This window comes from Grammomys surdaster, unplaced genomic scaffold (genome assembly GCF_004785775.1).
Source record: "Grammomys surdaster isolate TR1022 unplaced genomic scaffold, NIH_TR_1.0 125357, whole genome shotgun sequence".
Taxonomy (NCBI): Eukaryota; Metazoa; Chordata; class Mammalia; order Rodentia; family Muridae; genus Grammomys; species Grammomys surdaster.
In genome coordinates, this window is record NW_021620229.1 from 76,104 (window position 1) to 91,014 (window position 14,911).

Genomic DNA, 14,911 nt, shown 5'->3' on the forward strand with positions numbered 1-14,911 from the left:
TGTGTGTGTGTGTGTGTGTGTGTGTGTGTGTGTGTGTGTGTGTGTGTTTGTATGTGTCTGTGTGTGCATATGTACGTGACTTATTGTTTCTATTTAAAATCTAATGAAACATAGCTTGTATAGTGAGTGTGTAAATATATATACCAACAAGCAAGTGAAAGTTGAGAAATATAAGTACTGAAAATGTTTACAATTTCAGTAAATTAATATTTGAGTTATACTGATGCAGAGAAAACCACACAGAGAAGTGGTCATTGGACTTACATATCATTTATATTACACCATAGGATAACTTGTACTCTTTTAAAGTCCAGAAGTTCCTAGGTGAAATTCTTACTGTTCTAGTTCTTTCTATTGGTGAGGTAAGGCTGCATAGAGAAAAAGTGATTATACATGCATTTCATATCTTAACATTCTAATGTTTATGTATTTTTTATGTATTTGAATATTTTGTGTGCACATACAAACTTTCCCTTGGGCTCAGAGTTAATAAGTTCAACCTTATACATCCTGCCCGCATTGAGGAGTCTCTTCTGAATGCATGAAATGTTTTGAAATTTGCTGTTTATCATCAAAGTTCATACCAATTGTTTTGATTTCTATTTAAATTATGTCTTCCAATACAATTCTTAATTACAGGTAACAGATACTGGTTTTGTTACTTGAAGGAATTTTTGATTAGATATAAGATAATTCACAGAAGTGGCAGAAATTCTGGGGAAAGACTGGGAATAGATAGGAATCTAGTGAGATGAGGGATTTGGTACAGTTATAACAGACAGGGGCTGGGCTGCTGTCAGCGCTGTGCTCTTTAGGTTTGATACTATTTCTTCATTGACTAATTTGCATCATTGGGGGGTTTTTTTTGGTTTTTGGTTTTTGGTTTTGGGGTTTTTTTTTGTTTTTCGAGACAGGGTTTCTCTATGTAACCCTGGCTGTCCTAGAACTCACTCTGTAGACCAGGCTGGCTGTATCATTGTTAATAAGTCACTTGTTAGGCAAAAATGAAAAATCTCTCTTGTGTACCAATAAAGTACTGATAAAATAAATGATAGCCTATTTATATAATGTGATATAATGTGATATTGGTGTTAAAAATGTTGTCAACATAGGGACAGTATGCTAAAAGCATAGCCATATGATGACTAAAGTTCTGTCAAGAACTCACTGTCAAAGAAGAAAACTGACCTCTGACCTCCACATATGCACTAAGGCATAAACATGCCCATAATCCACCCTCACAGATATTTTACCCATAAATAACTATATAAAATTTAAATAATTGTGGTAGAACTAAACATGCCTATAGAATGATGTTCAGAGTATAAAAAAGTGGAGAAAATTGCCAAATATTATGCTTGCTGTTATTCTAGTTTTGCTTAAACATATCATTGTATGTGTAGAAAAACTGTAAAGGGAATGTATTCCAGATGATAATCATCATCTCTGAGAGCTTGAGTCATAGAGACCTTTACTGTAATTTGTCATGTTTTTAATACATGAAGTATTAATGAATATTCTTTTACTAAAAGAAACCTTCTATTACATTACAAGATTTGCTTCTCTCAATGCAGTCAGGCAGTGACAGCCATTTCTCTAGTCTATGTAACAAATGCTCTCAGCCTTTAGAATTGAAAATTTGTCCACTCTCTTCACCCTCTATCATGCCAGTGGAGATTTTAAGATTTTACATTGTAGTTATGAATTGATATTAGTACTTGGTACAATACTTTTTTCTTTTCTTTTTTCTTTTCTTTTTTTTTTTTTTTTGGCTTTTCGAAACAGGGTTTCTCTTTGTAGCCCTGGCTGTCCTGGAACTTACTTTGTAGACCAGGCTAGCCTTCGAACTCAGAAATCCGCCTGCCTCTGCCTACCAAGTGCTGGGATTAAAGGTGTGTGCCACCACCACCCGGCATAATACTTTTTTCATACTGATTTTTTTTTTACAGTATATGAATCCTAACCCATTTTGTTTTAAAGTACCAGTTATTTCTCAACAAATATTCTGCATCTTTATAAAATCCTTATTTTTAAGTAAAGCTTTTAATACTTCTTAAAATAGTTTATATCAATTTAGATTTAAAATCAAACTTGAAACTCAACTTGATCAGTTTAATGTTTCAAATTAATGAACTGGTGTTACTGAAAACTTACTTTATGCCATGATAGAACAATTAGACATGTTAGCAGTTTATCATTTTCTTAAAACTTGGCTTATTTGTTTTTTAGCGTTCCATATTGGAAGAAGAGATTTTCATACATGAAAAAAATGCCTTTGTTTAGTAAATCACACAAAAATCCAGCAGAAATTGTCAAAATTCTGAAAGATAACCTGGCCATTTTGGAAAAGCAAGAAAAAAAGACAGACAAGGTATGGTTCCAAACAAAGCCTTATTAAAATGTGTGTATTCCAAGGAGAAGCTCATGTGAAAGCTTTATAAAGAATTGGTAACTGTGGTCCCTGTTATGTGCATAGGTTGTTGCAGGTTTTATGCAGCTAGTAACTGTTAGGTCTGTTAAACTGAACCTTTGGTTCACTGTCCAAAGCCTCTAACCCACCCCAAGTCTCTGTAGACGTCAGAGCCTCAAGATCTCTGGGCTTTATTATTGTATTGTATTACAGAGGTATGAAAGAAAGAACTGGCACACGTTCATTTCACAGTGACCAAGAGGCTTCCTCAGAGGGGTGGGAGCAGCTTCTGTTCACTCTTTTGAAAGAATTTTAAGTCCTACATATTTGGCTCTCTGCAGTGACTCGACTCAAGTCAAGTGACCTGTTATAAAATAAAGACTTTAGAGTCATAGTATGCTTCTGTCCAAGTATGTGATAAAACTGTAACCCTCAGGAATTGGAGAAATGTCTTGTCCTGATTCTGATATTCATTGAGATATTGAGCCAAATTTTGGTTCAAATAGGAACTAAAATTAATCTTCATAATGTATGTATAAATCTAAATGGCAAACAACAAAAACTTCCTAGTTTTTATTAATAATTGGGAAAGGGCCATTTAAGCCTAAATCACATTCACAGTGATGCTGACAAGGATTAAGAGCAGAAGCACTTCTTGTGCCTGTTGTAAGTGACAAAGCACATATACATGTGCATACTACAATCCCACTAGTGGTACCCGACACATCCATGTACATGCACAGGAGAACCATGTGAGAATGTACACTGCATTGTAGTTCATAGCTTCTCAGTGAGAACAGCTCGCAAATGTACAGACAGTAAGACTAAGAAGTTGCAGCGCAGCCATGAGTGGAGCAGTAGAGATGGTGGCCCTTGAACTGCTGCCTCCGTGAAGCCACAGAGACAAGCTCCACTGATGGAAACTGAGTGAAGGGAGCATAGCATGAAAGGGAACAAGTGCTCTTCAAGTTTCAGAATTAGAGGGACTAACTGCAGTGATGTAAGACAAAGGTGAAATCTAGAGAAAAGTAAAACCATTGTTATTGTAGACAGTATAACAAAATGCCTGAGGTTTTCGGCTTATAAAAAGGGAGAGTTGATTTGTCCTTGGAGTTTTGGAAACTTGAGTCTGCGGTCAGTTGGCCTCGTTGCTCTGGGGTTGCTGGTAGAAACAGCACATCATGTGGGGAGTATGTGACACAGCTCACAGCTGGGATGGAAAAGGACAGAAAAAAAAGTAGGTGATGTGGTCCATCCCACAATCTTATTCAAAAGCATATTCCCAGTGACTAGAGAAGAGACCTCCCATTCGGTCCTACCACCCCAGGAATGCCCCACTGAACACATGGACCATTGGAGGACATTTAAGATACAAATTATTGTCATTTTGTGACATGCATATGGGTAAAAAGCTCACTCAAGGTGACAGGGTACTGAAAATATGATCTCTTGACTTGGATTTTTGACAGCAGAGGGATTTTCTTTATAATTATTCTTAATCCTGTAATAAGCTAAAGAATTTAAGAACTGCCTTTTAAAAAGTAGTGCCATGCTGACATAAGTTATTATCTTCTAATTTGTCTTACTCCACACATTTTCATCTCATTTATGATTACTGTCATACTTCAATGGTAAGTCAACTAAAATATACTTTTTTACAAATAAAAACATAAGCTGTTAACTAAATTAGTCTTTCTTTTGTCAATTGTACTAGTTTAACGAGGGTTTTTGAGATATTTCTCATACCTTTTAATTTCTCAGCCCTGGGTTTTCACAGTTCACAAGATTGTGAAACCATCACCACTATCTAATTTGAGAACATGTCTCCCATTCCCAAAAGAAGCCCACACTCATCAGCAGTCAGTCCTTATCTTCCACTCCCCCAGCGTTGACACTGCTCTACCTTCTGCCTTGGTGGGTTCGCACATTATTCCCAAACTGTAGTAAACTGGTCTAAGTTCTACAAATACAAAACATAGGATTGTGTGGGATGAATAAGTTGTCCAAGCTTGTAAGTTTTGACAAATTGGGATTTTATAGCTGAACCTTTAGAAGATCAAGAGGGTAGGAATCCATTGAAAAACCTTAGCAGAGGCTTAATTTAAGACTTGTAGCAGTTTGTAAGTCCTCAAAACACTCAATTGAATTTTCAAGAATACACTTTCTTTTTAGTTTCTACCAAAAATATGAATATTACTTGAGACTTCAGTTTTATTGTCTAAAAAGAAATATTAGGGATGTTTTCATATAAATTTTAGTAACATTATTTAAGATTAAGAAAAACCAATCTCTATCAGTGTTTTTGTATTCCTGCTATTTTTTATTTATAGCCAGAAAATCATCTTTGCTGTGGGTAGTGGATGTGTATCTGTGTGTGCGTGTTTGTGTGCGCGCGTGCGTGTGTGCCATACATGTTGAGGGGAGCAGTTTGCTTCCTTAAAACCTAAAGTTTGTATCCTTTTTAACTATTAACATACTTTCTGGTCGATAGGCCTCAGAAGAAGTGTCAAAATCTCTGCAAGCAATGAAGGAAATTCTGTGTGGAACAAACGACAAGGAGCCCCCCACAGAAGCAGTGGCTCAGCTGGCACAGGAGCTCTACAGCAGTGGGTTGCTGGTGACACTCATAGCTGACCTGCAGCTCATAGACTTTGAGGTGAAAGACCTGTACAAGGATGTCCCTCCTGCTTCTAGAGAGTAAACAATGAGAGTCCCCTTTTACCTAAAATGACTGATGTCTCTTCTGGTTCTTAGCAGTAAATTCTAAGTGTCCATACTTAAAACAATCAGTGTCCACATATGATAGTAACAGCTTTCATAAATCCTTTACAGTAAGCAAAAGGGCGTACTGTAGTTAAGTTTTGTGTAACTAGGTTAATGACTACCACTGTTCACAAGAGAGAAAGATAATAGTTACTGGAGTACAAGGTACAATTTCATGCGTACAAGTTAATTCTTAGAACTACCTTTATGGCAAATACTTAATTACTCATCTCATTTTAAATTGTGTTCACTTCTTGGTGTATATGTTTGTGATTTCATGTGTTTTCACATGTGGAAGTCAGAAGACAGCTCTTGGGAGTGGGTTTTCTCCTTACACCTTGTAGGATCAGGAGATCAAACTCAGGTCGTAGGCTTCCACACAAAACCCTTCCCTCAATGAGCCATCTCACTGGCTCTATTCATCCCATGTTATTGATAGAGAACCCAAGATTCAGGATTTTAAGTAATTTTCCCAAAGCTATAAAGTTAAAGTGGTAGCTAGAACTCAAAGACAGTATCTATGAAGTGTCTTCTCATTAATGTATTATACCAAAACAATAATTTGTTAAATGCCAGTATGGTAATGTGTTTTGGCATCATTTTGAAAGCAGTTTAAGCTAATTTACCTAAATAATAGATAAATAAAAGCAGTAAATATAATATAAGCATTTCATTATTATATGTTATTATTTACTGCATACATAGGAAGATTTGTGTATTTACTGTTTAGGCAGTAGTCATCCTGTTTTCCTACTTTTTTTGCTTTCTTTCTACCAATATACTTAGTAGTTCCTTTTAAGTGTTTGTTTCTCATTGATTTTCATAGATGGAGTTAGACAGGTTTTTATTATTATTGTTGTTGTTGTTGTTATTGTTTTGTTTATTCACTTTACATCTTGTTCCCTGACCATCTGCTGGTCACCCCCTCCTACAATACTTTCCCCCTGCCCCTTCCCTTTTCCTCTGGGCCCTGCCTCCAGGTATCCCCCAAGCCTGGCACTTCAAGTTTCTGTGAGGCTAGGTGCTTCCTCTCCGACTGAGGCCAGACAGGGCAGCTCAGCTAGTAGAACATATCCCATGATCTTCATAGATGAGAGTTATACAGAGTTTTAAGTGAATTGCTTTTGGTGTTATTCACAGACAAGTAGAAGGAAATGAATTACAGTAATTGGGCTGACATAAAGTTAGGGTTCTAGAGATCTGTGAAATACTAGTGCATAGCTCCTGGACAGATTAGATAGAAAATGTGCAGAGCAAAACTGGTGGAATTGTAAAAGCAGAGTGCGTTGGAGAAGGGCCTCAAAGGACCCAGACTTTAACTCATTCCTCCTTTCAGATACCCTGTCTTTCTCTACCTTATTCTGTTTCTCTCGCTGACATTTTCTAGCCCATAGTTGCTTTTCTTCTGTGTACTTGGCTTGTTAAATCTCTGCTCCCATCTTATTCCCATTTTCTTTTTAAACTGGGTATTCATGGAATCAACGTATACTTTTAAAAACTATGTTCATATACTTAAGTATTTCTTTGATTGAGTTTATGAACATAGTAGAAGCTTGTCATGGTGGAAAATATTTGACATGGTGATGCAGGTAACTGGAGTCCAGCCTCTACTGCTGATTGTACAGCCAGTAAATTAACTTTTAACCCAGATCTTCTCAGCTATCTAGAGCAATGGCAACAACTCTCATCACTCTGTCACTATTAAACTATGTGAAAGACATGCATATATATGTTACATCCTATGGAAACTAAATATAAATGCAGTGTATAAAAATGTCAGAGTATTTTCAGTTACTTTCCAACTAAATGAAATACAAACCAAATTGTTTTATAATAACCTTTGAAGTTTTTGTTTATTATCATCATCATCATTATCATTGGGGGATGGTAGTGGTGTGTGTATTTGCAGGGCCACAAATAACGTGGCTCACGTGTGGAAAGTAGGTGACATCTTTCAAAAGTTGATTCTCTTTTCCTACCTGGGATGCAACTCAGTTAGTCAGACTTGAGTGGCAGTCCTGTTTGCCCGGTGAGCAGTTAGCAGACTCATCTTTATTCGTTTTAGATGTTGTTGAGCAGTAGCCTTGAGTAAGAAAAAGAGTCCTCGTTCTTGGATAACAATTCTATTTTTGTCTTATTGTTTTGTATATTTACTGAGAGTAGCCACATTGTAAGTTATTATTACCATTGATTTGCTTGAATTAGTTAAAGATAAGCCTAGTTTATAGTGGGATGCTGGAGGAGAGGTGCTTTGAAGATTCAGAGACAATAGGACATCAGGTGCAGTGGCATAAAACAACAGGATCAGAGTGCTAAGAGTGCAATAGGAAGAATAAAGCTCTGAGCAGTAACAACTGACATGCTAACGTGGAGGGGAACTGCATGAGACAATGTATAACCAACTAATGCCTGCCAAGAGAAAGTGACCTAGTTTCTCTACCTAGTAAGAAACTAGGTGAGTTCTAGGCCACCGAGCTACATAGTGAGACACTGTCTTAAAACAACAAAAAATAAATAGGCAAACAATGTCACTCTGAGGTTCTTACTGCAATAATGAGTAGCATATGGTTCTTAATTTTATCTCTCCTTCTGTAAGGTACAAGGCCTAGGACATATGAATGAATGAGATTCTTAACTTTATCTCTCCTTCTGTAAGGTACAAGGCCTAGGACATATGAATAAACGAGACACTCAGCACGTGCAGCTGTTCTCCTCCTCTGACCCTAATACGTGAATATGTTTGCTTGAATGAATGAATGAATGAATGAATGAATGAATGAATGAGAAACATTTAAACTGGGGACAGTTAGATTTGTAATATCCCATTAACTGCACACAGTACTGTGAGGAAGGAGGCAGGATCACCAGCATTTTTAGCCTGCTTACAAGAATGTGCTGTGCAACTCTCTGAACTGCAGGCAAGGCTCAGCAGACTATAGGCAACAATTTTCCTTCTTGAGACAGAATATCAATTTAAGCTGATGACAGCTTGATAAAATTTTTCCTGATTTCAAAGTTTATCCTAACTGCACAGAACCCCCAACCCCTGTCTCTCATTTGTACTTTGGATGCTAGGACTACATTTCCTCCAGCTGAGCTACTGCTAAACAAAGCCATGAGGTACCTGGAATTTTCTTTGGAGCACTCCTCCCTTTCAGCAGTGTTATATAGCATTTTGTACATGCTGTGCTGTGCCTATCCTTGGTCATGCTCCTTTCATCAACCCTCTGAAAACTAGGCTAATCTTCAGTTTATTGGTTGGTAGGTAGGATAGAATAAAAGAAGGTATTCTAGCCAGTCATGGTAGTACACACCTATATAACCTCAGAATTCAGATAGGAGGATCATATTAGGCTAGCTAGAGCTACTTAGAAATCTGTGACAGAGGTTGTGGGGGAGAGCACGTACAATATGCCGTTTTTAAGGAATTAATAAATAGTTTACTAGACAATTCAGGCTCTTTTGAGCGATGATCATAGCATTTCCAAAAGTGAAAACCTCTCACCATGTGTCTTTGAAGAGCTACAGTCATTTGACTAGCATTTCTGATTTTTATAACTTGGAGGGAAAATTACTCTTTGAGGGATGAGCTGCTCTTGCCAGATAACCCAGGAAGCATTCCCTGTAGAGAGGTGGGAGAAGAAGAAGAACAACATAGACTTGGTTTAGAATTCCTGTTGGAGGGTGTGAGGCAAGTTGTATGCAGTCCTGGACAATGGCCAGAGGGAAAGCAATGGACTTAGATTCTCCTGCAGAGAATGGTAACAGAAGTGGGAGTGATGTCTCCTTTAGTGGAAGGCTAATAGGATAGGAAGTTGAGAAGAGAAACTTTTGGGACAGGGAAAGAGACACCTTGGGAACAGCACCAAAGGAAGGAGTGTAAGGAAAAGAAGACTGTTGATTGAAGATTGAAGTTGTTTCACATGGAGCTGGACTTCACCATTGTTATCCCTGAACCTTTTATAGGGATTGGTGTCAGCAGTGTGTGCTGTGTGAAGGACACTAGATGCTTCTCTACTTCAGCATGGTAAGACAATACCAGCTGCTGGAGCAAGATGGTAACAGAGTCTGAAACCTGGGACCAAGAGATTCAGACTTCCCACTGACAGCAGTGTGTTTGTAGGGGCAGTGATATCACACATGACATGAGCAACTAAGGAGTCTGTGTGACAGATTCATTTCTCCTTCAAGAATCCAGAAGAAAGAGATCTGTGGGGAAAGGGGAAAAAAAAGTAGAGGGTTCTGCTGCTAGTTAGTTAAGAGACAGAGCTGAGTTTAAAAAAGAAATCTCATACTCAGTCATAATTTCTTATCTAATCCTTTAAACCTTAACTTTGCTGACAGAAAAAAGCCATCTGAGTATATTATGAGGTCAAAGAAGGGAGGAACCCACCTTTCCTGGGTTCAGAAAGACTGCTAGAAGCCAAGGAAAGCTGACACACATAGCTTTCCCTCCAGAAGCTCCAGACATTTCTTGCACCCCATTAGAACAGGCCACTTTGGAGGAAGTGCTGGAGCACCATGAAGAGAGTAAGTGAGAACAGAAACTGGACACTGTCTTAGTCAGATGGGAAGTTTGAGCAACACTCTGGTAGTAAGTGAAGGAAAAGAACAATGGGAACCAGGAAAGCCCTTCCTTCAGTCATTTAGACTGTGGGCTGCCTCTGGACTGTGAAGGTTGAGAAGTTAAATAAGAAGAGAGTGGTCACATGGTGTCCAGAGCAGTTGCCAGCATCTCAGTCAGAGGAACATCACCTGTCTGAGAGGTCCTACAGAGAATCTTGGAGTACAGATTGGAGGACAGTGACCTCCCACACCCTCTTTGTGGTGATGATGCTGACCTTCCATGTACTAGCAAGGGGATTGCAGCATGCTCTTTCTTTTGGGGGAAACTGGAGTGAGCCTCTATACTGCAGATTATTGTAAAGGATCCACTGGCACCAGATCAGAGCCCTAGAATATGGGTTTTCCATATGCAGTTCTGTACCTGCTTCCTGACATTGCCCTAGGAGCCCCTGTTTCCAGCAGCAAGGTCAGCTTCTGACAGTGCTCCCTCAAGAAAGACAAATAGAAATTCTACTGTTTTCTCTCTGAAAAACAATGAAATAGCACAGTTTTGTAACTGGTGGCTCCATCTTATTCTTTAGTACCAGTATTCAGATGGAAGAAACACCTGAACTCAGTTAGAGGCTAGCCTAGTGTTCATATTGAGTGCCAGGCAAGAGCAGGATCACAGTGAGACCCTATCTTACAAAAGGAAAAAAAAATGGGACTTATGACTAAAATAGCAGGGCCTATTATATTGTGGGCTCAGGATCAAACACAGTGCTGTGTGTTTTGAGGTTTGGCCAGTATTCAAGACACAGCTTTATGTCATTTTATATCTTGTAAGGCATGTTGATGTGAAATCAAGGGGTTAAAGTGTTCAGGCTATATGAGAAAGCAGCTCGAAGTGGCAAGAAACTGCACTGTAATCTAGTGATCATTTCTTATTACTGTAAACCTAGTGATCCAAGTGATAGAAGCTACTGTCAACCAGAGGATGTAAGCAAAGGAATTTCAAGTCAAGAGTAAGGATAGCCACCTGAAAAGCCAGGGATAAGTAGTATCTACAGACTCCAGTTTCATAGACCACAAGAATAAACTATTCCACAAAATAGAAACAGAAGAAACACTACCTAATTTGTTCTATGAAGCTACAGTTACACTGATAACTAAACCACACAAAGACGCAGCAAAGAGAACATCAGATCAATTTTGCTTATGAATATCGATGCAAAAATACTCAATAAAATTCTCGAAGATTGAATCCAAGAACACATCAAAATGATCATTCACCACAATCAAGTAGGCTTCTCCCAGGGATACAAGGATTGTTCAACATGCAGAAATCCATCAACGTAATCCACTATATAAACCAACTCAAAGAAAAAAAATCATGTGATCTTCTCATTAAATGCTGAAAAGGCCTTTGACAAAAGATAGCACTCCTTCATGATAAAAGTCTTAGAAAGATCAGGAATTAAAGGCACATACCTAAACATAATAAAAGCAGTATATAGCAAACGAGCAGCCAACATCAAATTAAATGGAGAGAAACTCGAAGCAATGCCACTAAAATCAAGAACTAGACAAGGCTGCCCACTTTCTTCCTATCTATTCAGTATAGTTCTTGAAGTTCTAGCTAGAGCAATTAAACCACAAAAAGTGGTCAAAGTGATGCAAATTGGACAGAAAGAAGTCGAAATATCACTACTTGCAGATGATACGATAGTATACTTAAGTGACCCCAAAAATTCCAACAGAGAACTCCTATACCTGATAAACAACTTCATCAAAATGGCTAGATATAAGATTAACTCAAATCAGTAGCCTTCCTCTACACAAAGGATAAACGGACTGAGAAAGAAATTAAGGAAGCCACACCCTTTATAGTAATCACAAATATTATAAAATACCTTGGTGTGACTCTAACCAAGTAAGTGAAAGGTCTATTTGACAAGAACTTCAAGTCTCTGAAGAAAGAAAGCAAAGACCGCAGAAGATGGAAATATCTCCCATGTTCTGGATCAGTAGGATTAACATAGTAAAAATGGCCGTCTTACCAAAAGTTTGCCAGCCAACGATGTTTTTTCAGGGTGAAAATTTATTAACTACATAATGTGCAATCACAAATTACGCATTAATTTTTAGTTTATTTCTGGATGTGGCTTCTTTACAATCAACCTTTTGTGGTTTTCTCTTCTCTAATCCTCTACATCTGGACCCTCTGGTCTGGTATGAGAGTGTTCTCTAGCAGCAGAACTGCTCCTGTTACCCACAGGGGCTCCCTCTACCTCTGCATATGTTTGCTAATAAACTAGAAGAATGGTTTCCTCTGTGTAAAAGTTGGATGGAGCTCTGTGGTGCTTCATGGCTGCTGTTCACTGGAATGCCATATGGAAATGGTCCTGTGGCATTTTACTGGGAGGTATGAAAAACACAGTCTTAAGACATTTCAAGCAGGGCTGGTATGGATTCTGCAGTATTGCCCTGTTGCATCTAAGAAGATTTGAACACCACAGAATTATTTTCATTTAAAACTATGTTTATACTGATAGATATGCCTCTTTTATAGAACAAGTATAGTATTTACAATCCTCATAAATTAAATTCAGACACTATGATCATTTTTTTAAGATTTTAAAAATATAACACCACTGGTTCGGAAGTGCTTCCTTCCTATATTGGGGGTGGGACAGGGTTCAGGCATGGCAAGCAAGCACCCTCCCCCAGGTACATCACAGGGTCCCAAGATTCACTTTTTAATGAAAATTTGCATTTGAGTATGATGACTTCCTTTAAAGGAAGAAATAATTTGCTTTCATAGTGCTAGCTTGTTATTTCCCTGTCTCCTCAGTCCTTAATTTTTCTACCTTCTTTTCTTCTTCTTACCCTAATTTTTTAATATTTCTCTCTATTAAAGAAAATGACAGTAACAGACAGGATATTTTGTATATTTAATCATTGCTGACATTTTGATGTTTCAGTTTTTTATTTCTACCAGATTGTTAGGCCGCATTTCTCATTTTGTTTATTTGAATTGTGTGTGCCACAGACAGGGCATGGAGATCAGAGGACGATTTGCAGAAGTCGGTTCTCTGCTTTCACTTTACAGGTCCCAGGATTGAACTCAGTTGTCAGGCTTGGACAACATATTCATTGTTACTAACTCACTGTTTGGTTATTTTGCTGCTGTTTTGATTTCTTGAGGCAGAATCTTACTGTATAGCCCAAGGTGGTCTGGAACTCACTGTGTAGCCCAAGCTACTCTTGAAATTCAGTCCTCCTGCCTCAGCCTCCTGAGTACTAGGATTGCATTGTGAGCTACCATACCCAGCAGTTGTTGCTAACTCTCTACTGTAGCAGCTGGGGTAAAGTTCTTTTTGTCTGTGTAAACTGATACTAAATGTTGTTATTCTTAAAAACAAAAAAATGCTGATAAACAAAAAAAAGTCTTTTAAAAGTTTAACCCTTTGTTTTGGAATAATTATAATTATTGATTATTTGCAGTTGTAAGGAATGGGTCAGAAAATCTCCTGCATTTTCCTGCACTTCCTAAGAGTAACATCCTGCCCAACTGTAACACAGCCAGGGTATCCATATTGGTAACATGATGAAGTAGATCTGTTCCATTCCCACAAGAATCTCTCCTTGTGCCACTTTCTAGTTACACCCACTTCTCTTATGCATCACCACCACATCCCTGACTTCCAGATGTTCTAGACTGTTCTCCATTCTATAGCATGTTATTTCAGAAAATCTCATATAGATGCCATCCTGTTTAGTAAACTAAATATCTACACTTTGCTTTGATTGCTGACTAATAAGTAGTTTTTAGCATAGTTGACCACAGTTTGTTTACCATTTGACAGCTGAAGAATTTCTGGGCTATTTCCAACTCTGACTACTATATGAGAATCATGGCCATGTAACTCATGTGCTTCTTTCTCTGTCATGAATGTCTTGAGTGACATCTTGCTGGTAGAGTAGTTATGTGTTTTGTTTCTTGTTTTGTTTGTTTTTGTTGTTTGTTTGTTTTGTTTCTTTGTTTATTTTTTCGAGACAGGGTTTCTCTGTGTAGTCCTGACTGTCCTGGAACTCACTCTGTAGACCACACTGGCCTCGAACTCAGAAATCCACCTGCCTCTGCCTCCCAAGTGCTGGGATTAAAGGCATGCGCCACCACTGCCCGATGTGTTTTGTTTCTTACGAAAGTATTAATTTTAAGTATTAATTAAGTATTAATTAAGTACTATTAAATATTTACATAATTATTAAATAATTACAAAAGTATTAATTTTAAGTATTAAGTATTATTAAAGTATTAATTTTTTTACAGACTTGTTGTATTATTTTACAATTCCTTTTTAATACATTGTGTTCATTGCTATCATTGCATGTGTGCACAAGCCCACTTTCGATGGCTTAATAGTATGAAGGTCAGAGGACAACTTTCTGGACTTGGTTCTCTCTTACTATGGGTTCCCAGTATCAAACTTGTGTCCTCTTCATCTTACCCATTGAGCCATGTCACTGTCCCGTGCTTTACATTTCCATCACAGTGTGAGTGTGCTTTTTACCTTTGCTAGTGTTTCCTGTTGTCTTCAATTTTCATTTCAACCATTCTGATAGATCTGTTAGAATGGGTAATGCATAACTCACTGTGGTTTCACCGTGTAATTCCTGAAGGTTCCTGATGTTGAACATCATTAATGTGTCTGTGTTCAGCTAACTGTATGGCCTCTTTGGCAAAGTATCTTTCCATGACTTCACTAATTAGGTCTGTGTACTCTAGATACTGATCTGTTTTGGTAGATGTGGCTTTCAGCATTTTTCTCACTCTGTATCCTATGTTTTAATCTTACTAACAGAATCTTCTTATGAACAGAAGTTGTTTATGTTGGTTTGGATGGTTGGTTTTTTAAAAAAACATCTTTTTTTCTGTGTATGGATGCTTTACCTGCCTGTATGATTTTACACTATGTATGTGTGGTGCCCACAGAGGAGGATGTTAGGTCCTTTAGGACTGGAGCTACAGGTGATTACGAGCAACCATGTGAGTGCTTGCCATTGAACCTGTGGAAGTGCCTTCAGTGCTCGTAACTACTGAGCCATCTCTTCAGCCCCCAATTCAGTCATATTCTCATATTCTCTCTCTCTCTCTCTCTCTCTCTCTCTCTCTCTCTCTCTCTCTCT

At 38.0% G+C, this 14,911-nt stretch overlaps 1 protein-coding gene across 4 annotated transcripts in view; it reads left to right on the plus strand.

Annotated features, from left to right (window-relative positions):
- Positions 1-14,911, plus strand: part of Cab39l (calcium binding protein 39 like) — a 107,876-nt gene that overhangs the window by 46,832 nt on the left and 46,133 nt on the right. For all 4 annotated transcript variants that reach the window (XM_028785884.1, XM_028785885.1, XM_028785883.1 and 1 more), the window contains 2 exons: positions 2,230-2,371; positions 4,902-5,066. In XM_028785884.1, coding sequence (XP_028641717.1) covers positions 2,261-2,371; positions 4,902-5,066 — 276 coding nt within the window. In that variant the 5' untranslated portion in view covers positions 2,230-2,260. The remainder of the gene's footprint in view (positions 1-2,229; positions 2,372-4,901; positions 5,067-14,911) is intronic.